Source organism: Manis javanica, chromosome 3, assembly GCF_040802235.1.
Source record: "Manis javanica isolate MJ-LG chromosome 3, MJ_LKY, whole genome shotgun sequence".
Taxonomy (NCBI): Eukaryota; Metazoa; Chordata; class Mammalia; order Pholidota; family Manidae; genus Manis; species Manis javanica.
Window position 1 is genome coordinate 171,502,051 of NC_133158.1, and position 25,753 is coordinate 171,527,803.

Here is a 25,753-nt window from a genome sequence, read left to right on the forward strand (position 1 = left end):
CCCATAGATCAATGGAACAGAATAGAGAACCCAGATATAAACCCACATATGTATGGTCAATTAACATGATAAAAGAGCCATGAATATACAGTGGGGAAAAGACAGCCTCTTGATTAACTGGTGTTGGGAAACCTTGACAGCTACATGTAAGAGAATGAAACTGAATTATTGTCTAACTCCATACACAAACTCAAAATGGATCAAAGGCAAACCATAAAACTCTCAGAAGAAAATGTAGGCAAAAACCTCTTGATAAGCATGAGCAGTTTTTTCCTGGACACATCTCCTCAGGCAACAAAAGCAAAAAGATGAACAGGTGGGAGGAGTAGGTCAAACTAAAAAAGCTTCTCTACAGCAAAGAACACCCATTAGCAGAACAAAAAGGCATCCTATGGTATGGGAGAGTATATTCATAAATGATTTATCCAATAAAGGGTTAGCATCCAAAAGATGTAAAGAACTCATACACCTCAACACCCAAAAAACAAATAACCCAATTAAAAAGTAGTTGGAGGCCCTTTTCCAAAGAAGCAATACAAATGGCCAACAGGCATATGAAAAGATGCTCCACATCACTATCAGGGAAATGCAAATTAAAACCTTAGTGAGATAATCATCTCACACCTGTTAAAATGACCACTCTCCAAAAGACAAGAAACAGCAAAAGCTGGTGAGGATATATAGAAATAGGGACTCTCCTACACTGTTGGTGGGAGTGCAAATTGGTTCAGCCACTGTGGGAAGCAGTATGGAGGTTCCTCAAAACACTAGAATAGAAATACCATTTGACCCAGTAATTCCACTCCTAGGAATTTACCCAAAGAAAATAAAATCCCCGATTCGAAAAGGTACATGCACCCCTATTTTTACTGCCGCACTGTTTGCAATAGCCAAGATATGGAAGCAACCTAATTGTCCATCAATAGATGAGTGGATAAAGAAGTGGTACATATACACAATGGAATATTATTCAGCCATAAAAAGAAAAGAAGTCCTGCCATTTACAACATCATGGATGGATCTAGAGGGTATCATGGTCAGTGAAATAAGCCAGGCGGAGAAAGACAAATACCATATGATTTCAGTTATTTGTGGAATATAAAAACAAAGCAAAACAGAAGGAACAAAACAGCAGTAGACTCAAAGACACTGAGAAGTGACTAGTGGTTACCAAGAGGGAGTTGTGGCAGTTATGGGGGTGGGGTGGAGTGTGGGGGAGGAGGAGGATAAAAGGCCCAATAATCTGCAGTCACAATATAAGTTGATCATGGGAACTGTTGAACCACTGATACACATTTGAAACCTACATAAGATTGTATTTTAATGATAGTTTAATTTTTTTTTTAATGCTGGTTCATGTTTCAACTTTAATAGAGACTAACCGTCCTAGTGATTATACCACTTCATACTTCCACTGCTAATTTATTAAGCACCCAGTGTTTCCCATCCTTGCCAAAAGTGTATTATAAATTTGGGTTTTTTTTTAACTTTCTACTTGAAAATAGTTTCTACCTTATAAAAAGTTGCTAAATAAAAGCAGCATAAGTAATGCATATGTACCCTTTACTCAAATATGTAGTTTTTATTAATTTTGAGATGAAAGGACTTTGTTTCATTTTAATTTCTAGTTTTATTACATTGTAATCAGTTTTTGTTTGTAATGTTTCTACTTCACAGAACTTAACTGATCCTTTCTTTGTACCCTATCAGGTTTTGAGAACATTTCTTGAGAAAAAGATATATTCTCTATAAGGGTGTAGTCTTTGCTACATAGATATAGAAGGTACAACTTATTGACCATATTGCTACATCTTTTATATCCTTCCCTAGTTTGGTTCATTTGACGCATCTCAGACTAAGGGCTGTTTTCAAGTTACTTAATATTAGTGTTTTTATTTCTCCTCGCATCTCATACGGTTTTGTTTTAACTGTTAATTAGTGCATAGGTATTCATAACTGTTAGGTAAGTTGAAATGTGTCCATTTAATGCTTTTTGGCTTGAAGTCTACTTTTGTATCAGAATTTCAATCTCTACTCATTGTTTTAATTTGCCTCATAAATTTGTGCATTCCTTCATTTCTTAGCCATTTTGGATTGCTGTGTTTTAAGTGTGTCTTCTATAGATAGCAGAGAGTTTAGCATTGCTTTACAGCTCTTCTATAGATAGCAGAGAGTTTAGCATTGCTTTACAGCCATTTTGAAAATCTTTTTCTTTCAATTAAGGAAGTTAAGCATATTCACATTTAATATAATTTATATTTGTTTTCATTTGTCATGTTTTAATTTCTTTGTGATTTGTTGTATATGTATATTTCTTCGTGTGTGTGTGTGTGTGTGTGTGCATGTGCACACGCATGCAGTGTACCTTTGTATTAAAATTTCTTTTAGCTCCCTTAATCCCCTTTCTTTTTCAATGTTCAGGATTTGGATTCTTCTCCAAATTTTTGGTCTGAGAAATTAGAAGATTAGAGCTGCCAATCAACTGAGTTGAATAAATTGGTTAGGATTGGGGCCTAAAGATGAAGAGTTGATGTTTTGGACACAAAGTTTGAGAAGCCTGTTAGATACCCAAGTAGTGTTGTCAAATAGGCAGTTACATAAAAAACCTGAAATGGTATGGACTAAAGAAAGAAATGTGGAGATTCGCGTTTGTAGTTAATATTTAAAGCCATATAAGAATAGATGCCAGGACAACAGGGGAAGTACAGAGGCCCACGGAACACCCCAGGGGCTCCCATTTAGGGGAGGAACCAGCAAAGGAGACTGAGAAGGAGCCACCAGTGAAGGAAGAAAAAGCCTAGAAATTGTCTTAGAGGCCAGAAAGTATTTGAGGAAGGAATGTTTAACTGTGTCAGATGCTGCTAGAAGATCAAGAACAGAGAACAGAAGATTGACAACTGGGTTTAGCATTGTGGAGGCCTCTGGTGGTCCTTGCAGTAAGGGTTTTAATGACATGACAGTAAGGGTTGTCACAAAAAATTAAAGATTATACATGCATAAAGATATTAAGTCTCATTCAATATAAAAGGGTGGAAATTTAAAGCATACAGATAAATATTTTAACCTATCTGATTGGCAAAAGAAAAATCTAATTACCCACTGTGCTGTTAAGTATGTTGGGAAACAGTCTAATGCTTTGCTTAAGAGAATGTCAGTGTTGGTACATACAATTTCCTTAAGTGTTTCCCTTTACTCTTGCATGTGCAAAATGGTATGTATAAAAGGTTAATATTCATTGCATCATTATGCTTACTGGCACACAATTCATTAATCTGAGCATTCATCGATTAAACACTAGTTAACTACAATCTGATGTATCCTTGGGAACCTGTGCAGATGGGAAGGACAATGAGCAGGCCCCTGGACATCAGTGGCCTCTTGTGAGGGAACTGTGGGTAGCTTGGGAACAGGAATATATTTTGTACTTTTGAATGATTTTCACAGTTCTCACCTCAGTCTGACTTTTTAGCCTTCCTTATAGTTCATGTCTTGCTTACACACATCCTTGCTCACTTGTTAATTCTGTTTTTTGTTTTGTTTGTTTGGTGTCCTTTATTTTATTGCAGCTTCATCTCTAAGACTGAGGCAAATGTAGTGAGGACTGCCAAAAATGTAAGCTTGTTAGTCTCTTTGAACCAATTTGCTGGGCAGTATGTAATTTTTTTTTCTTCATTGCTCATAGATACAAGTAACATTTCATTCTCTTTACTGTTTGGAGGAAAACCAGAGGAGGTTAAAGCTGTAATCCAGATAATTTTGAGGATTATCCCTTCTCTTTACCTCTCCTTTTTCTTTCCCTATTCTGTTTACCTCTCTCTTCCCTTCTCTCCCCTCTTCCCTTCTATCTCCTTTATCTCTTGCTTGCTTGATCCCACTCTACGTCTCCCCCTCTATATATAGGACGCACTTGCAGCCTTGGAAACTCCAGGAGGCCCCAGCCAACAGGAAAGGAAACTGAGTACACCACTCTCAGAAGTCATTATCAGAAACTTGAACCTTGCTTTGGCAAATAGCTCTCGAAATGGTGTTGATGCTGTCGCTCTGTCTGCTAGCCCTCAACTGAAGGATTCCCAAACAGAGAAGGTAGAGTTAGCTCTCTTATTAAAAAGAAGTTTTGGGTAAAATGTTTCAAACAAATAATTGTTGCTATGTATTTTATTTGCATGAACAGGAAGAAGCTCCAAAGCCACTTCACAAGGTGGTGGTGTGTGTGAGTAAAAAACTCAGTAAGAAGCAGAGTGAACTACATGGGATCGCAGCCTCCCTGGGAGCAGATTACAGGTAGTTAGCACATACGTCTGTGTAAGTGGTGATATGGCCTAAACTTATAGGGAAACCTAAGACTGCTGTGAACATCTACAAAGAAGCATTTATGTTGCCTTTTAGTGTGTTTTGTTATCTACACAATATTTCCAATTAATTTTTAATTTACCCCTTTTTTTAGAAATACCCTCTCCCATTTCAATTCACTCTTGTGTATTTTTTAGGATATGGTCAACAAATACTTGAAGAACCTATTTCGTGCCACTCACTATTCTAGAAACTTTGGATCCATCAATGATGAGTACAGTCTAGAAGATTCTTTGTCTTCAAGGAGTTTATAGTCGAGTAATACATCTAAGTCTGACCTTAGATAGGGATTTTCATATTAGAGCCCTTCTGTGAGTAGTATTAAGTACTGTAGCACTCCTGAATTAAAATGGTATTTTTTGAGGATGTTTTAATTTCTATCATTTTTATTACTTTGGAGACATAGATGATCAGATCTGTCCTCAATGGACGGCCCAACTAGCAACAGGTCTCTAGCACACATGACATCTGTACCAGGGATTGAGAGATCCCTGCCTATCCAGCCCATCCTGAGTTGATTGTACTCCTGCATTATCTGTGGTCTTCCCTTTTGCCTTATTTCAGTTAGTTTTCCACCTAATAAAGAAACTAGATCAGGAAAACAAAAATAAAATGTATCTGAGATCTTCATAAGCATCTTAGTGTGATTAATGCATCTGTTATAGAAAAGTAAAGCTTTCTTACTACACTGCTATTTGTATTACCTCTGTTATGTGTATTCTAATAGTATTGTATAATTACCTATTACAGTATTTGTATTACCTTTCACCAGTTGCTGAGCACTTGTTATGAGCCACACATTATTTCATTTCATTCTCACAAGCTTTATGAGGGTATATATTTGTCAAAATTGAATTCTTCCTTGGATATTCTGTTTGGATGTGAGCCTGATATAAAATATAAAAGGAACATATGGGAGCTGTGTTTTTAAAAGATTGCAAATGCCAGTTCCCTCAGTATAAAAAATAGAATATATTGCTGAAATTCCTAAGTAGGATTTAACTGGTCGATCGCATTAAAGTTTGCATTAAATCTATTCCTAAGATGGATTTTTCAGACTTGGTGATGGGTGAGAGGGAATTATCCTTTAATATGTAGAGATTACAATATTTATGTGTTCATAGGGTAATGAGTTCTCAAGTGAAGATGTCCCAGGTGTTCCCTTCTATCAGCTAGGACCAGAATGTCCTGAAGGGTCATCTGATAACTGTCTCCTGCCTTCTGGTAGTTAAAACATCTAGGCCAGGTCTTCTCAACACACCAGATGCATCATCCTCTTTTAGTCACATATATTTATGTAACATTACCTTGGATTTCATAAATATAACTTATCTACTTCTATAATTTAAAAATAGTCAATAGAAGGCACATAGTAATAGAATATATGTCTCATATGTGAATGCATATGCCTGATGACACTAGAAGAATGGAGGTATTCATATGTTTGCATATATACGTAAAATTACTTCAAATGCTACAAATGTAGCCATAAGGCTGAAACACAGAGACTGAGATACCATGAGCAGCATTTCGGTTGGCAAGATGACTTTACCAAGAGTTTACAATTTGGCAAAGTTCCAAATTAAGCCAGGTACAGTCTTAGATTAGTGACTGAGTGGTTGCATGTCTGGTATATTAGTGTATATCAAAGCTGTAAAAAGTATCTTGTGTTTGTGAAAAAGAGGTTCTAGGCTCAGATATCTCATTCAAAGCAACTTTTTTTTACTTACGTGAATTTCTGTCATAACATTAGAAAGTCATGTAAGATATGGGATAATTGTATGTATATCTGTTCCCCAGAGTTTTAGCATCCCTAGACCTTACTCAGTACTAGTTGCACCCCAGTATACAAACACACATTGTTGTAACAACCCAGATCTCCCCACAAATTTCCAAAACAGCTCCTAAAGTAAAGTAACAATTTTGCCAAAAGCACTGATTTAGACTAAGGTTAGGGCAGGTCAGCCATCTGTTTTTGTGAAGTTTTATTGGAACACAGCCATGCCTCTTTGTATACATATCATCTATGGCTGCTTTCATACAAAAAAAGCAAGGGTTGAGTAGTTGTAAGAGATTTTTTGGCCTTCAAACACTAAAATATTTATCATCTGTCCTTTTAAGAAAAAATTTGCCAACCCCTAATCTAAACCGTCTATACTATTGCAGCCTATATTTTATCACAGTGGAGTTGAGTAGTAAACCAAGATGACTCAGGCAGAAATACTGTTTTTCTAAATTATCTTGATAATTTATTTACATTTGTATTGTTTTACCTCACAGCAGAAATAGAGTTACTAGAAACACAGATAGATAAAGCAAGGATTTTTTACTACTATTTATAAGGATACATGGGTAGTAACAAATAGAAATGTTTATAATATAATGTAGGAGGAAATATCCCTTCTTAATTTGTCTAACTTGGCTATTTAAAAAGTTCATAGATGTTTCTTATTTAGGAAATGGAAAGTATGTTAAGTGTAAAAGAAATTTTGGTGGTTATATTTAGAAATAAAATTTTTACCTCCCGCGATTTTTACTTGAACATTCTGCTAAACTATAGCCCTCAGTTTTCTTTATCTATAAAGTGAATAAAATAATACCAATATTTTAGGATTATTCTGAAGAATGGATGAAGTATGGTTGTGTAAAATACATAGTCTCTATGGGTCATAGAACAAATGTACAATAAATGATGATGGCCAACAGCTGGAGGACAGATTGGATGCTTTGCCATTTTATTAATTTGAAAATACCTTGTTACTACCAAGTGATATTTATTATAAAATAAAGTTAAAATAATCAGAAAAGTATAAAGAAAACGGTAAAATTTTAAAGAATATCCTTCCAGATATCTCTGCATTTATATACCTAGAGATATACATACAAAACTTGACCCCCAAAGAATGGAGCCTGTCACTTAATGTTCTTGCTTACTGTAGGTCTTGAAAGTTTTGTGAAGGTCAGAATATTCTACTCTAAGAGAGTAATGACCATCTTAGATATTTCTCTTAGTAATTGGGTTGTTTTTTTTATTTAATTGTTCCAGATGGAGTTTTGATGAAACAGTGACTCATTTTATCTATCAAGGCCGACCAAATGACACTAACCGAGAATATAAATCTGTAAAAGGAAAAGGAGTACATGTTGTTTCAGAGCACTGGCTTTTAGAAGTAAGCAATACTTTTTTCCCTCCCCACTCTGTTAAATGAAAATATATATAAACATCATTTCAAGGTACAAACCAGTTTCCAGGTATATAAACAATTCTGGTAACTTAAGTTCACTGTGCACATTTCGTTTCTTTGTCATCAAAACTTACAGTCTTTAGTCCTTAAATACTTAATAAGTCCTTAGTGGGTATTCTTTCTGATACTCTCATTCTTTTCACTAAAAAAAAAATGATATGAAAGAAAATTTTATAATAATTGAAGAATTAATTTAGCATACCAGTACAGTTCAGAACTGTGTCTTTTCCTTTCCCTTTCCTTTTCTTTCACTCTTCTCATTTATTCTCTTTCCTTTTCTTTCTGGATATTCTCTGGAGTCTGGTTGATACTTTGAAAAGCATAGAAATAGAATGCGATTTTATACTTTAGTGAACATGACCATAAAAATTGAGGACAATTTTTAATTGCCATTTGTATAATGTATTTTTCCATGTCAGCTACTTTTCGCAACTTTAATTTTGCCAACTTCTGTCATCTTAAGACATAATGTATAGGTTGTTCTTATCCTGCTTAACATCATTTATTCACTAAGATTTTTTTCAATCCTGTTTTAAAACACATCATTGTATTGCAGTGTGCCCAAGAGCATAAACATCTTCCTGAATCTCTTTATCCGCATACTTACAATCCCAAAATGAGCTTGGATATCAGTGCAGTACAAGATGGCAAACTCTGTCACAATCGTCTACTCTCAGCCGACTCAGCAACGAAGGGTGAAGAGGTAGATAATGGACAGTTAAACTTCCCATCCTTATGCCAACTGTATCATTATATATTGCTTATACAGTGGTTTGCTTTGAGAAATTGTAATTTTTCTCCTTCAATAGCCAGATCATTTGCCTGTAGAAGAAAATGACATAGGCAATATGACCTCCAGTAATAAAGAAACAGCAACATCAAATGGAAATGGAAGGAGTAACTTTAAAGGAGGTAAAATATTTTAAATTATTTAAAAAATTTTTGTAGATACGCATCTTTCATATAGAATGTGTCCTGCATCTGATAGAAAAATACATTTTCTGTATTGCTTAATACAAGTAAAGCCTATATTTAAGGATTGAATTGAAGTTCTGTGCCAGTTGTTAAGACATAATTTGCAAAGCTTTATGTGAGTTAAGTGAAATTTGTGGACCTATGTTTTGCAGAATTAGTGTAATACAGCCCTATTCTATTAAAGATAGGTGGAGTTGATGGGTTTTTTTTTAATATACTATTTTGTTCAGTTATTTTCAAAAAGTTTTATTATATGTACAATATATTTTAGCATTCACAGTGTTTTAAGGGTATAGAGGGAGGTATGAAGAGTTTCTCCCACCTTTCCAAAGTTGTTAGCTTCTTATGTATCCTTCTAGAGCTGTTCATTGCATATATGATCATAAATATGTGTTTGCCTTTCCTCATTTTTTAAAAAATACATAAGTGGTAGACTATTCTTTATGCTGTCTGTACTTTGTCTTATCTTTTTGTGTAACGGTTCAACTTCTGAGTGTTTCATACTGGAGCTTCCTTGCTCTTTTTCTTTTTTTAGCAACTGTATACTGTTCATTGTTGGTTGACCCACTTTATTTAGCCAGTCCCTTGTTGATGATCATCTAGGTTATTTCTGATTTCTGGCTGTTATAAAAACTGCTGTAGTGAATAACCATACATCTACAGAACTCCTTTTTTTGATTAATATTTTTTGTTTTTCTTACTTATCGTACCCTACCAGAGCTTTCCCTATGACTTACCTATTTAGTTAGTCCTACTCTGTTCATTCGAAAAACAAGTCATCTATTTAGTCTGCAGGAAGCCAAAGAGAAATAAATATATTGTGGTCTGTGTTGTCAAGGACCATAGCGGGGAATAACATTCATCTCAGAGTATAGTACATACCAGGAGAAGGGTCAGAAGGAGCCAGGGGCTCTACAAAAGGGATAATCACAGCAGGTCTTAGCAGAGTACCTTCTAAGGACTCCCTGATTATTTCATATCCAGTCCTCATTGTAACAGTTGCCTTTATGTTCTGCAGTAACTAATCATAGTTTTAGTACATTCCTATAGCCTGTAATAAGTATCAGTAAATGTCAGCTTAATAAATTTGGGTTCAACCAAATCTAGACAAAACAGTTAATATGAATGAGATGTGGTTTAAAAAAAAAAATCTTGATTGGTGTGTGTTTGTGTTTGTTTGAAGCTCTGACACAGACACTGGAAATGAGAGAGAACTTCCAAAAGCAGCTGCAGGAGATAATGTCCGCGACATCTATAGTGAAACCCCAGGGGCAAAGGACTTCTCTTTCAAGAAGTGGTTGTAACAGTGCTTCTTCAACCCCTGACAGCACTCGCTCAGCCCGCAGTGGACGGAGTAGAGTCCTAGAGGCCCTGAGGTACACACCCATTGCTGTGGGCAGAACGGAGTGACTAGATGGCTTGGGAGAAAGTAGCTCTTTATTTAGGTTCCTGCTGACTCAGTCCCATGAGTTAAACCTCTTTTTAAAGTCACTTTATGAACTTTATGAACTACAAATTTATAATTTTATGAAATTTATGAGTGTGGATTTTGTTACGGCTATTTATCAAAATTGTCACTTTTATTCCTTAGGCAATCTCGTCAGTAAAGCAGAAGTTTAAAAAAGCAAAACCAGTAAAAGGGTTATACTGCTGGGCCTTATTTAGCCCAAACTGTGTATGTTATATTCAGATATGACCTGTTGGTTGTGGCCCTTTGCTAACTAGCTTTTTCTTCCTCCCTTCCCTCCCAGCTTTTCCTTCCCCCTCCCTCATTCCAAGACATTGTAGAATTCTTGGGGACAGGAAGCAGGAACCGAGGTTTAACTGCTTCATAGGGTGCAGGATTAATATTTTTTATTACCTCTGCTGAGAAAGGAATGAGTTTAAGATCCAGTTTGCCTCATTTGAAATAGACTCAGTGGGCTGTCCTCTCTGTTCTGTTGTATTAGTATTAAATAATATTAGTATTAAACATGAACATACTGTGTAAGTTTAAACATTTAAACATATGTGACTATATGTATTTTATAAACTGATTTTCTAAGAAAGGTGATTACAGGTCTTAGTGTAATGTGACATGTTTAGTAGCATAACATCTTTGATAGAAAAATCTTGAATTGTATAATGATATTGTAGGACTTGTATCTGGAATTGACAGTTGAACTATGAATTTATCTTATTAACTATATATTTCATGTTGCAAATTCTTTATCTGAGTATTGTGTATTTGGGTAAATGTGGCTTTTTGTTTAATGTAATTAAGGTCATGTTTTATTATTATAGAGAGCTTAAATCTTGTATTATGTCAGAGTGAACAAATATACTCTGAGAATAAAAGGCTATCTTCCTTGTATTTGAGGCAAATGAACTCCTTGAAGGTACCATCAGCTTTGGTAAATTATTTTTACTAAGATTCCATATACACACACACACACACACATTGAAAGAGCCAATATGTACATTGAAGGAAAATAGCTGAAATTCTGTTTACTCTCAAATGGAATTGTTACAATTACACCATAAAACACACTTCATTCTAGTGCAGTATAAGACTTTAGTTTAGTATAAGGCTTGTCTACTCGAAACTCTGGGAGGTTTGGTTACCAATGCCAGAAGGACCTGCTTTTAAGGCAGCCTTTACAGTACACTTCCCATGGAATTAATAGCTCTTATTATTTCAAGTGATAGAAAAACAACTACTGGTAAGCAAAGTAACCAGTTTTCTAAACATTGCCATGTTTCACTAAGCCTGTATAATTAAGAGAAATCCCATTTTTAAATGCAGTAATCATTTTAGGATTTTTAAACAATTTCTTGACAGTAAATCTTGCCCTTTGAAGTTTTAAGTATGTGGACATTCAGTCAAAATATGTGTTTCATTTTCTAGCTAGAACAGATAAGTTTCTACCAGAAACATTTAAAAAAGATCCCAAAGTTCATTTAGTCAATAAATGTTCTCAAATGCTTACTGTGTGCTTTTGTGGGCATATAAAGGTGAACTACAAATTTATAATTTTATGAAATTTATGAGTGTGGATTTTGTTATGGCTATTTATCAAAATTGTCACTTTTATTCCTTAGGCAATCTCGTCAAATAGTACCTGATATCAACACAGAGCCCTCCCAAAATGAACAAATCATTTGGGATGACCCTACAGCCAGGGAGGAGAGAGCAAGGCTTGCCAGCAATTTGCAGTGGCCTAGTTGTCCCACCCAATATTCTGAGCTTCAAGTTGACATTAAAAAATTGGAGTATTCTCCTTTCCAGGAGCCATTACACGATTCAGAAATTGCTGAACAGGGTAATGAGAAAAAAATCTATTTAGCTGTTTGTATTAAGTGCATGTTGACCTCTTAAAAATAAACAGATAAACACATTGTATTTCTTTGAATTATGCATGCTATGAAAAACTTACTAGATATTTCTGATCTGAGTTTAAAAAGAGTCAGAAAAGTAATAATAAATTTAGGTAATTTATCATTAAATTGAAAACTATTTTGATTCTTAAATTTGGAGATTAAGGATTAGGCATTTTTTGCCAGACATGGTTTTCACCATTGTTCATTCATTCTAGTCCTTTATGCACTTGTGTAGTTAATGCCTGGTTTTTCTCCCAATCATCTTATTTTCATTTAAATCTTCTGAATTTCATCCTATATTCAAATCCTACATTTGTTCTTTGGATTTGTATGTGTTGCTTTCTGAATTCCCATATTTTTTTCTTCTTTGGGGGCTTTACTTTGATAAAATGCTTTATATCCCTCATTGTTGGTCATCTTTTTACCCGCCTTTCTCTTTCAGGGCACTTGATTATTTCTCTACACTAAATGTGTAGACTTCTCTTTGCTGCTAATTTTCTCCAAGTGTAAAATTGCTTTCATTGTACAAATTCCAGTTACATTTTACTGATGAAAACTTAGTATTTAAAGAAAGGGTTGGGAGAAACCCACAGGTAATACCATTTGCCCTTTTTGAAAAGCTAACTTATTTATTTATAAGATATAAAAAGAAATAGGCTACTTACTTTATATGTACTTTTTACATTCCAGATTGTATTTTATTTCATCTTGGTTAAGACTGATGAGATTATTTCCCAGAATGTATTCTTAGTTGTATTTGAATAAAATCACATTATAGTGTTTTATTTCCCTCAGCTATCTGTGATCCTGGAAACATATGTGTGGCTGAAGCTCCAAAACATGTGATCTCTGAAGAACTGGAAACTCCTATAAAAGACAGCCATCTTATCCCTACACCTCAGGCCCCCAGTATTGCCTTCCCACTAGCCAACCCACCTGTGGCTCCACACCCTAGAGAAAAGGTTCATTTATTCATAGAATGATGATATGGCTTTTAGTTATTACTCTTATGCTGTATTCAGAATTTGTTGATAACAATATCAAGGGTTCATCAAATGTTGAAAACTACATTTCTTTGCATTATAGTATTTTGATACTTGATAACCAGAAGACTAAGTAAAATATCACCTTTAAAAGCACCATATGCCTGATAACTTTCATTTTCATTTTTTCTAAAATGAAACTCTGCCATTTCAGATTATGACAATAGAAGAGACTCATGAAGACTTAAAAAAACAGTACACATTTCAGTTGTCATCTCTTAATCCTCAGGAACGTATTGATTATTGTCATCTAATTGAAAAACTAGGTACGTGTATTTTACTTAAGTCAAAAATATCCCATATAGTAACCTTATTTGGAAGTCACATGTAGTTAATATTGATACCATTTGTAAGATGTAGAAACTGAGATAAAAATGATGGATAACTTGTCTAAGGCTATATACATTGAGACAGCATTAGAATTTTGATTTCTGTAAAGCTCTAATCTAAATCTAAAGTCACTGGGTCATAGGATTTAAATATTTAAAGATTTAAATTGAAACCAACTGTTAAGGTTTAAGGATCTTTTTGCTACTTTGAGCATGTGTTTATGATGAAACCTTGGACAAAATCAGTGAAATTATGGACTTAGAATATAAATAAAACTACATTTTCATGAAATTGAAGATACAGTAATTCCCGGAGAGGAGCTCCATCTCATGTAACATTCTTATTCCACTAGTTGTTAGGCCGTCCATCTGATGTCATTCTGGAAACAGCATACTAAAAAGGTAACTTGGTGCTCTGTAGCAGCACTGTCCAGTAGAAATAGAACATTAGAACATGCGCCATGTATGTAATTCTAAACTGTCATAATGGCTTCATTTTAAATAGTAAAACAAAAAAAAGTGGAGTTAATTTTAAATATTTAATGTATGTAGTCAATATAAAATATCAGTGAGATATTTGACCTCTTTTTTCTTACTAAGTGAATGGGATATATTTTAAGCTAATAGCAAATCTCAATTTAGAGTGGCTCTGCTTCAGGTTTTTAATAGCCACATGTGGCTAGTGACTATATAACAGCATCTCTATAGAGTTAAAAAAATTTTAAGAGAGCTTAATCTGACAGCTTGACATAAAGAAAACATTAAGAAATAATGTCCCTGAGTCATCCAGAAAAGATTAAGTGTTATATAGTACAATTATATATACAATTCACTTGATAAATTAGATGGAATTATAAGTCAGAATTGCTAAGTTTTACCTAGAGCTCACCAAAATGGAATGCTTCAGGTATTTGTATCCTATAGTTTGTTCCATCTCTGTAAACTCTGAACAAGAATAATAAGTAGCAGAGAACTGTCTAAATGAGGATAGAGAGCAGAGGCAGATGAGTACAGATTGTGCTGGAATGTGGGGTGTCTGTGACTAGAGGGCTTTTGACATGAAAATGGAGATTCTCTTCATTTTATAAGTGAAGCAACTCTGGCCAGCTGATAAACATAAATAAATCAGTCTGTCACATTGCCTCAGTCACAGGATACATTTATTATATGGAGTTAGATATACACAGCAGTTTGGAACTTTTACCTTTTTTCTTTTGTCACTCTGTGATCCTGAGTGATATACTCTATTCCTTGTCCTCATGTGTAAATTGTAGATAATCATAGTAACCTACCTTCATAGAGTTGTGAGGATTAAATGAGTTAATGACCTGGAACATTTGTGACAATCCCTGGCATGTATTCAGTGCCCAGTGTTGCTGCTATTATCGTTAGTCACCTAGAAAGCATAAGTAGAGTTTGAGTATTTTGTTCAATTCTTAGAAAGTCCTTAGTAGAACTCTTCCTAACCATTAATCAAGTTAACCTCTAAAATATAAACCAAAACCATGCTTTACATAAGCTTATATTTAGTTCTGCCACCTTCTTTCCTTTAAGTCAGGCTCCATATGTATGTACCTGAGAAGAGGATTCGGCTCCCACCTACTGTTACATCTTGATTTACCTAGTGTGTGTTTTCCTCCCAAACTTCTATGTTGATCTGCTGACCCTATTTCCTATCAGAAAATTTTCTTCATCTTTTAGCTTATAGATTCCCCCCTTTTGACTTCTTTCTCTGGTTACCCATATTCAGTGCTTGAAAATTGCTTAAGTAGTTGAGAGACATTGAAGAGATAAAATAACCAATTGTAATATATGGCCTTTGTTTGTATTTATTTATTTTTATATCTTGATTGTAGCAGGAAAATTTGAACAAGAATTTAGTATTGAGATAGCAAAGACTTTTTGTTAAGTATATTAGATCTGGTAATGGCATTGTGGCTGTATAAGAAAATGTCCATGTATATTAGAGATGCATGCTGAATATATAGGGGTAGAATAACATGATGTCTAGAATTTGCTTTAAAATTGTTAAGTAAAAAAACGGCATAGATTGAAGGAAGGATGGCAAAACTGGTTATTTTAGTACCTAGGTTGCCAGTGTTGGGGGGTTCATTTTTTTTAAAATCTACCTTTGTATTTTAAATTTTCCTAGGAAGCATTATTTTATAAAAATATATATGTAAGGTAAAATAACTGTCTTTGAGGTTTTTTGGTTTATTAATGCCTTTTGTTTAATAATGATTTTTATGTGATAGTTGAGGTACTTTTTCTGAGGAAAAAGTGAAGAATCAATAAAGTATAAAATTTTTATTTTGCTTAAGGTGGATTAGTGATAGAGAAGCAGTGCTTTGATCCCAACTGTACACACATTGTCGTGGGACATCCACTTCGAAACGAGAAGTATTTAGCCTCAGTAGCAGCTGGGAAGTGGGTGCTTCATCGCTCCTACCTTGAGGCATGCAGGATTACTGGGCGCTTTGTGCCGGTGTGTATTCCAAGTAATGTAAAGAGTCATTTTTCTCAAAGTGTAAATGTTTTAATAATTGATTCTGGCACAGATACTGACCATGTAATTGAAGTAACCACATATGACAGATTATACCAATTTTATAAGGTCCACATTAACAGTTAAAGCAAAAATATTTAGAAACCACAGACCCAGATTCTTAGATACAACAGTTTTATTTTCTGTAATCTGAATATAGGGTTATCTGTTTCTTAGAAATTTATTCAGTATATTTCTGATACCTAATTAAAAGCCAGGTATTCTTGACTCTCATCTGATGCTAAATCAATCTGTGGTTCCTCTGTGCTCATAAACTGGTGATTCTCTGTATTTATAACAATTGAATGTATAGCTTTTAAGTCTTACTAAATTGTGGACTCCTTGAGGACATTTTGTAAGAACTCAGAAGTTTATTGTTCAAATTCTCTAGGAAGAAGACTATGAATGGGGAACTAGTTCCATACTTGATGTTTTGACTGGAATCAGTGTACAGCAACGAAGACTAGCACTTGCAGCAATGAGATGGAGAAAAAAAATTCAGCAAAGACAAGAATCAGGCATTGTTGAGGTATTAACATATATAATTATGTAGGAAGTATAAATGGAGTCAATGTCATGATTATTTTAGATTTTAATTTTTTTTTAAGAGAATGTACTTAACAAAATAATAATTCTGTTTGTCTTTTATCCCTTGACCGATCTACTTAGTTTGGGCATTCTAAATTGAGCTTAGTGGCAATTCCTCATTCTTCTAATTGTGATCAACAGTAAGATATATATAATGGTGATGGCTCTTTCAAAACAATTTATATGTGTAAAATGTGACCCACACTGTATTTCTTCCAAAGAATATTTTCACCGTCTAACTTCAGGAGTTCTTACTTGGGGTCCACAGGCTCTCCCAGAGGAGTTTATAAATTAAAAGGGAATGCCATACCCTTGGATGGAGGAAAAATGCATCTTTATTTTTACCAATGTGTAATAGAAAGTCAGCATTTCCTTTCATTATAGAAATCTAGGCAACAAATCACAGCACTCTTAACAGTACCTGTCACTTTGCCCCACCAGACATCAGGTATTTTTACTTTGCATTATAATTGCTAGTACCTTGAAATACTATTTATACTCATCACTACTTTAAAATTATATAGTTTTCAACTACCACTAGATCTTTTAATTGAATGCATTAATATAGAAACACATCTATTATGTCACAAAATATTTTAAATTTTTAATAAGATGGTTTCTTTTGTAATCCTTTATACTTTATTTTGAACACTAAGAAAATGTCCATGTGGTATGGAAATTACATCTCAAAAAGCTTGTTATTTTTAAAAAATTATTTAGAAAACAGATCCATAGGTTTTACCAGGCTGCAGAAGGAGTCCATGGTACACAAAAAGTTTAAGAACCCTTGAGTTAAGTAATTTTTTTGTGTTGTATTCTGAGTTCTCTACTATCTCCAAGTCCTTAGAAACCTTGATTCCCTTTTAGAGTAATTCCACTGGTTTTTTGTTAATTGTTTTCCCTGCTTAAATATTATGTTTCTAATTTGCAAACATTTTCAAGAGAAATATAATGGAGGTTTCATCCAATCTAAGAAGCTGTGCTTTAAGCTTTACCCTAGATTAATTTAAGAAAAAAATACTAGAAAAGACTAAAAACAAAAGTCAGGTTCCTTTGTTTTAATGTCACCTAATCATTGAATCGTTTCCCTTCATTCTTCAAGTATTTGTTGAAGGCCTACTGTGTGCCAGACACCATGGCTCTGTGTTTCAAAGAATTCTGATCAGAGACAATTACCACTGTGGTGAAAATAAAGGTTATAAGATTATTTGTTGTCATAAAACTAAGTCTTCATATAAAATATTATCTGTGTTATTTTCTCATTTATTTTCCAAATAATTTCAAAACTGTTTTTCTGTTTTGTTCTGCAGGGAGCATTTAGTGGGTGGAAAGTTATCTTACATGTTGATCAGTCCCGAGAAGCAGGATTCAAACGCCTTCTTCAGTCTGGAGGAGCAAAAGTTTGTATTAAATCAACTTACTGAATTTTTTATGTGAATTATTTTCTAACTAAGGTTGCTGTGTTCAGTACTTGATTTCCTTTACTTTTGAGATTGTAGTCCTTAAGTACAGATTGTACAGTTGAACTACTTTGGGACACTGACAGATTGTAATGCTTCTTATTTTTTCATTAGGTGCTACCTGGTCATTCTGTACCTTTATTTAAAGAAGCCACACATCTCTTTTCTGACTTTAATAAACTAAAACCAGATGACTCAGGACTTAATATAGCAGAAGCTGCTGCCCAGAATGTGTACTGCTTGAAAACAGAATACATTGCTGATTATCTTATGCAGGTTTGTAAGATTCTGTCCTTGACCTTCTCATTGCCAGAGATATGCTTATATGCATAGAAAAGTAACTGCACAGTAAAATCCACAGCTTGTTGTTAATAGAATGGTAGTCTCCTGTTATCCTCCTCAATTCAACCCCTTTCAATTTCACTCTCTTTTATAACACACAGGTAAACCATTCAGCTTGTAGTTAAATGTTACATGGGTCATATTACCTCGAAAAGCCTTAAAAGTGCCCATAAAAATGTTGGAATATAAAGAAAACAGCAGTTGTTTCCAGGAGTCCAAGGAGAAAATTTATCCAAGGCTTCTTCTTTAATTTTTTGACCTTTTGCATTGATACACAGCAAATACCTGTATTACACAATAAGATAAATCAAGCATATGGAGGTTTCACTACAGCCCTATTCAGAATTGACCTATTGAGTGGGCAAAGAAAAATCTTACAACAGAGTGCTAAAATGTTATCAGGAATCAGCAAGATATAACACATGATCATAAATGTCTTACTACAAAGGATTTCAAACAGATGGTTTAGAAGAAGTAAGGGGAAGCCAAAACCCAGCCTGCCATGTGGTTTTTGCTACTTATGTGTTTGAGAGTTGCTCAGGGTTTAAAAGGAAAATGCCTAAAACATAAATATGAAGCCTTTGTCACAAAGCAGTAGGGCATACTGATTAGGGTAAGCCAGTACTAACTCTCCTTGAACACCTAAATAACTTTTTTTAAAGCTTGATTTTTTTGAGACATGAGATTTTAAAATTTTACCCAGTGGGAAAAGAGGCAGACTTTGGGAGAATGTAGAGAACTCAAATCTCATATCTCTTCCCTCCAAAAGTTCTTGATCATTTCAGGTATACAACTGCCATCTAAAACAAGAAACAATATTAATAGCCTATACTGTGCTGCACTGAGTATATAAAGTATATGTACTGGTTAAAAAATAGCAAAATGTCATCTAGGTGCCCATGTTAAGAAATAGAAGATTAGTTAGACTCATAGGAGCTCCCAGTTCTTCCTCCCAATTCCATCTCCCTCCTTTCCCATCAGAAGAAATCAGCATCTGCTTTGGTTATTTGTGTCTCTGCCTTTCTCAGGCTCGTAATGTGTGCCAGGTGATAGCTGTCTGGAGGAATATGTTGGAAGAAAACTGCTCTGTATTTCTATGTCTAAGCTTATCATTGACCTATCTCTTAACTCTCAGGAATAGGTCAAAACAGAACTCTTCTGTGGGATGAAGCAGCAGGCTAAGGAGAGGAGAGCAGCAAGTTTGCAGTTAAGATAAGCCAAGCTCAGATAAGACCGATACAGGCTCACTCCAGTGTTCTGACCTCAGTTTAAAAACCAGGTACAGTGGGTGCAGAGATCTTAGTGATGACAACCTTCAATATGTCCTTAGTCCCATTGCTCTAGTCTGGATGGTCACCCTCTGCTTCTATCATCCCTACGCTGCTATCATCCCAGGATCTCCAGTCATCATCCTTTATCTTTCTTCTCCATTGTAGCTCCTGTTTCTGAGTCCCATGTCATCCTGATCTCTCTCATTTTGATGGAGGTCATCTTCTAGTAACTTTCTGAGAAAGCACATGAGAGATAAATTGTTTGGGACTTTCTATATGTGAAATTCTTTTTCCTATATGCACACTTTACTTACTGATAGTTTGGCTGGGCATCAAATTCTACGTTGGAAACTATTTTTTCTGAGACTTTTGATTGCTTATCTCCTTGCATCTAGTATTGCTATTGAGTAGTCCAAAGCCATTCTCATTCATGATCCTTTATATGTAACTAAACTAGTAGGATGTTCTTTTTATCCCAGTTTTCTGAAATTGCAAAGTAATATGCCATTATGTTTTTATTTTTCTGTTTATATTACTGGGCACTTGGTAGGCCCCTTCTGGTCTGTTGACTCATCTTTCAGTTCTGGGAAATCTTGAATTATTTTTAAAAATTTGTTTTTCTCCATTTGCTGTCCTCTCTGGTACTTCTATTTACATATTGGATTCTTTATTATTTCTCACCTATTTCAGTCTTCACTTTTTTTTTATATATCATTAATCTACAATTACATGAGGAACATTATGTTTACTAGTCAGTCTTCACTTTTTGAGAGAATCCCTCAGGTCAATCTTCCACTCCTATCAATTTCTTCGTTTTCCTATTATGGTTTTAAAAATCAAGGCCTTTTTTTTTAGTTTTTTGAATTTACATTTTATTGTTTTAGTAACATCATCTTTTTGTTTTATAGATGTAATGCATTAGCTTTCAGAGGTTTTATTGGTGTCTTTTAAAGTTTTTTTTATCTCTAAGTTTCTGCTTCACCAGGGTTTTTCTTGTTTGAGTCTTTATCTTCCATGTTAGATGAATTTATCTGGTAATTCCCAGTTTTCTGTCATGATTAAGAGTAGGGAATAATAAGCTGATTGGAAGTATTGAGCCACATAATTGGGTCTTGAGCTGAGTGAAATAATCTCGGTGAACCAGTTATTGGGGACCCTCTCCTAGGTTCATACCTTCATGTGCTTCTTGAATTGTTTTAGTTTAATCCAGACAGAAGTCTTCCAATCTGAATAAGGGGATTGATGCCCTTTTTTTAAATTGATAAATAACATTATGTAGTTGCAAGTATCTAATATGATTCAATATATTATGTATATATTGCAATATATTGCAAAATGATCACCACAATAAATCTAGTTAACATCCATCACCAGTTACAAATTCTTTTCCTTAAGATGAGAAACTTAAAAGATTGACTCTTTTAGCAACTTTCAAGTATACCACACAGTATTATTAGCTGTAGTCATTATACTATTTGTTATATCCCCATCAATTAAAATTTATTTTATAACAGGATATCTGTACCTTGTAACCACCCATTCCACCCAACACTCACCCCATACCTCTAGCAACCATAAATCTCTTCTCTGTATCTGTTGAGTGTTGTTTTAGATTCCACTTAAAAGTGAGATCATAAACTATTTGTCTTTCTGTCTGAGTTATTTCACTAAGCATTCCCTGAACGTCTATCCATGTTTCCACAATTGGCAGGCGGTCCTTATTTTTATGGCTGCATATAATATTCCATTGTGTACACACACACACACACACACAGTGGTTTTCTTTATCCATTCATCCATTGATGGACACTCAGGTTGTTTTTTCATGTTGTTGATGTTGCCTTTTCATTTGTTGATGGTTTTCTTTGCTGAAAACCTTTCAGAAGCCTTTTTGTTTGATGAAGTCCCACTTGTTTATTTTTGCTTTTGTTGCTTTTGCTTTTGGTGTGTCAGATCCAAAAAATCATCACCAAGACTGATGTTAAGGAACTCAGCATATGTTTTCTTCTAGGAGTTTTGTGGTTTTAGGTCTTAAGTTCAAGTCTTTAATTCATTTTGAGTTCATTTTTGTGTATGCCATTAAGGTAATAGGGACTGCATTGAATCTTTTTATTGCTGTGGGTAATATGGATGTTTTGACAGTGTTAATTCTTCCAATCTGTGAACATGGAATATCTTTCAATTTATTGTGTCATCTTCAGTTGTTTTTTAAATCAATGTGTTAACAGTTTTCAGAGTACAGGCCTTTCAATCCTTGGTTAAATTTATTCCTAGTTTATTCTTTTTGATGCAATTATAAATGGGATTTTATTAATCTCTTTTAAATTCATTAGGTTTTTAAAACTTACATCTTTATATTTAAAATGGCTTTCTTGTAAACATGCTGTAGTTATACCTTGCTTTTTTATTCTTTGGAATATTTAGTCCATGTGTAATTATTACTATAATTAGAGTTAGGTTTTTTTACCATTTGTTTTTGGTTTGTCTCCCTTGTTCTTTTTTTGCCCTTTTCGGGGATATTAATTCAGTATTTAGAATTCTTTGTCATCCATTATCTTTTTAAAGCAAAAACCTCTGCTTTTTTTGGTGGCTAGTACAGGGCATATTTTACTCTACAGATTACAATTTTCATAATATCTAGAGTTAACATTTTGCGACTTCACATAAAATGTAGAAATCTTGCAACCTCCCCTAGCCTTTAAATCAGGTACAGTAAACTATAGCCTGCAGAACAAATCCAGCCAAGTGTTCTTGGGGGTTTTTTTCTGTTTTTACAAATAAAGCTTTAATGGAATACAGGCACATTCGGCCATTTACATATTTTCTGTGGCTGCTTTTGTACTACATGGCAGAGTTGAGTAGTTGCAACAGACATTGTCTATCCCACACAGCCTAAACTAATGTCTGGACCTTTGTAGAAAAGGTTTGCTGGCCCCTGCTTTATGCTAGGGTTGTCATGTTTTACATTTATCTGTTTTAGCCCTGGAATGCGGTGTTTTACTTTGAACAGTTATATGTATTTTGAGGAAGTTAAAAGGAAAAAAAGTATTTTATATTTACCCTGACATACACCATTTTGAGTATTGTTTCCAGGGTTCTATCTGGTACCATTTTTCTTCAGCCTGAAGAACTTTCTTTAGTTTTTAGTACAAGTCTGATGGGGCCAGTTCATTTTCTTTTATTTGAAAATGTCTCTTTTGCTTTTATTCTTGAAGGATCTTTTTCAGGATACAGAATTTGGGGTGATAGATTGTTTTCTTCTAGTACTTGAAAGACTTCTCTCTCTGCTGGCCTCCATTATTTCTGATGAGAAATCAATGGTAATTTGAATTATTCCCCTGTATGCAATGTGTCTTTTACCTTCCTGACTGCTCTCAGGATTTTCTTTTCATCTTTGGTTTTCAGCCATTTATATTTGCAGAGGTAGCTTCTGTGTATTGATTCTGCTTGTGTCTGCAGAGCTCATGAATCTGTAAACTTACCTGTTTTGCCAAGTTTGAGAAATTTTGGCCATTATTTCCTCATTCTACTATTTTCCTCTGCTCCACTCTTTCCTGAAAATTCAGGTAACTTACATTATACCTTTTGATAATGCTCCACAGGTCCCTAAGGCTATGTTCACTTACTTACAATCATTTTTCTCTGTGTTTTCTGATTAGCTACATCCTATTTATCCAACTTCATTGTAATTTTTTCCTGTCATCTTCATTCTCTTATATCTATCCAGTAAAATTTTATTTAGATACCATTTTTTATAACTAGAGTCTCTATATGGTTCTTTTTTTATAGTTTCTATTTTTCTGCTGAGACTCCCTCTTTTCTTTCAATTCAAGCATATTTTTCTTTACATCATTGAGCATTGTTATAATAACTACTTTGGAATCATCTGTTTCCAACATATGAGTCATGAGCAAGATTTTTTTTTTAACTAAACTTTCTATTTTAAGGTAATTGTAGATTTACATGAGTTGTAGGAATCCCTGAACACTTACCCCGGTTTCTCACAATAGGTAACATTTTGCAAAAACTATAGTGTAATACTACAATCAGGATACTTTTGTTGAGACACTCCAAGCTTACACAGGTTTCCTGTTTTACTTCTACTCATATGCACGTATATTTAGTTCTCTGCAGTTCTATCATGTGTAAGTTGGTCTACCACCACAGTCAAGATACAGAACAGTTCTGTCACTACAAGAATCCCTCATTTTGCCCTGTCTTAACTGTACCCTTGCCTCACCCTCTTCCCCCAACTATCTTCTACCTGGCCACCACTGATCTGTCCATTTCTATATCACTTCTTACACCTCAAATAAATGGAATCAATGTAATAACCTTTGGGGACTTCCGTCACATTCCTCAGAGGTGAGGTGTACCATATCCCTGAGCAGGTGGGTTCTTGGCTGCCCCTCCAGAGGGAGCAGCAGCACTAATCTCTTCATTTCTTTCAGCCCTACCTTGAATCTCCTGAACATGCATGATTAGGGGTCAAGCAGACTGTATCCTGAAGTGTCAGAGTTCATAACAGTGCTTGGGGCTCTCTGTTGCCTCCTTCCTGGGATTCCCATTGCATTTTCTGTTGGTCATCATTGCCCTCCTGTCCTCTGATTCTTCAAGCCATTAATACTAGAGTCTTAGCCAGCCCGCATGACACAGATCGGGACCATAAAAAATGAAAAGAAGAAATTCACCCTATACCATTCCCTTCTGATGAATGATAACACCCCTCTAGTAAATGTCTGATTTTCTTTCTCCTCCAATCTTTTATGGGAGTTATAGTTGTTATCTACTCTGTTATATTGCCAGAAAATCTTTTAGGTTAGAATATGGTTATGAGTAAGAAAAAAGCAAGGGTTTTAAAGTCAAGCAGAAAAGTGTGTAGACTTTGGCTTTGCTTCCGGCTAGTTATGTATAACATTGTGTTATTGAACCTTTATCTCTAAGATGGTGAATAAAAAGCACCTCATGTTTACCATAGGATTAAGTAAAAAGTAAGACAGATTTTCAAAGATTTACATTAAGCATTGTAAGTCTTAGACTTAAATGATAGCTTTTAACTATTTTTCCCTGTTGTCCATATTCTGTATTTTAATCCATTTTACAGATGAAGCCATTATTAAGATGTGATTTAACCCCATGCTGCCTGAATTATAAACTAATTTTTCTGATACAAGGTGAGAGTTTGTCACATAGGGCCCATTATTCACTACATGTGACAAGCACTAAATAGCATATCTTGAGAGACAAATGTTTATGTTTTTCTGGTCAAAAGGCAGAGTTAAGGAATCTATCACCTGGTCATTTAATAGTTTGAAATCTAAAAAAAAAAAAAAAGGAAAATACCACTTTTTGTCCTTTTGTAGGAATCCCCTCCTCCAGTAGAAAATTACTGTCTACCAGAAGCTGTATCATTTCTTCAGAATAATAAGGAACCTGGATTATCACAAAAGAGGAAAGCTCCAATGGACAAAAATAAAACCAAACAACCTAGAGTGAACTAAATGTGCTTAGTTACCACTTTAAATGTTTTTAAAATTGAAAGCCTGAATGTTGCTGTGATGGATTTGTATGGTAATTTAAAGACAAGTATCTGAAGAATTTGGTTTTAGAGTGTAATGATGACCCTGTTTGAAATTAGTTTTTTACAGCTGAAGTTTTAATCACTGAAATATCAACCATTCCTGAATGGAAACTTATTGAAATAACAAAACACAACTTCTCAGCTGTCTTATCATTAAACCACATTGAAGTATGTATGGGGTTTTTGTTTGTTTATTTTCTTGTAAATATCTGAGGCTGTAGCTTACTGGGAGTTTTAGCAACGTGATGAATTTTGCCATTAAAATGTCTGCTTTAATTCATAACAAGGAAGTAGTCATTTGGGATTTATTCATGTTTTCCCTGATATTTATCTTTTCACAATTTTACATCTTTTAACATGAGCCTGAACACAAGATTTAATGAGGAACCGAGGCTTTAAACTAAATCTGTGTGTATATATGTATATGCATGTTTGTACAAATATCCATAATGTTTGCCAAGTTTGGGTGTAAAAACTTGGAAAATAAAGACAATAAATAAAAGTAGTGGCTCAATTTAGTTCAGATAAGTTTTTATAAGAAAAGCATTCTGTCATCCATTTTCTTGTTGAAGCAGTAATTTCTAAAACTTATTATGAAAAGCAGTTGTGGAGATGAAAGATGGCGGTGTGAGAGGTAAGACAGAACCCCTCCCAAAACCACATA

At 34.5% G+C, this 25,753-nt stretch overlaps 1 protein-coding gene across 3 annotated transcripts in view; it reads left to right on the forward strand.

Annotated features, from left to right (window-relative positions):
- The window catches only part of TOPBP1 (DNA topoisomerase II binding protein 1), a 67,331-nt gene extending 42,069 nt beyond the window's left edge, over window positions 1–25,262 (forward strand). For all 3 annotated transcript variants that reach the window (XM_073232404.1, XM_073232405.1, XM_073232406.1), the window contains exons 15-28: window positions 3,901–4,083; window positions 4,172–4,281; window positions 7,397–7,520; window positions 8,152–8,298; window positions 8,405–8,507; window positions 9,754–9,946; window positions 11,652–11,872; window positions 12,726–12,892; window positions 13,128–13,239; window positions 15,624–15,787; window positions 16,239–16,376; window positions 17,746–17,835; window positions 18,010–18,171; window positions 24,872–25,262. In XM_073232404.1, the coding sequence (XP_073088505.1) occupies window positions 3,901–4,083; window positions 4,172–4,281; window positions 7,397–7,520; window positions 8,152–8,298; window positions 8,405–8,507; window positions 9,754–9,946; window positions 11,652–11,872; window positions 12,726–12,892; window positions 13,128–13,239; window positions 15,624–15,787; window positions 16,239–16,376; window positions 17,746–17,835; window positions 18,010–18,171; window positions 24,872–25,009 (2,052 nt within the window). In that variant the 3' untranslated portion in view covers window positions 25,010–25,262. The remainder of the gene's footprint in view (window positions 1–3,900; window positions 4,084–4,171; window positions 4,282–7,396; window positions 7,521–8,151; window positions 8,299–8,404; window positions 8,508–9,753; window positions 9,947–11,651; window positions 11,873–12,725; window positions 12,893–13,127; window positions 13,240–15,623; window positions 15,788–16,238; window positions 16,377–17,745; window positions 17,836–18,009; window positions 18,172–24,871) is intronic.
- Window positions 25,263–25,753: the final 491 nt, after the last annotated feature.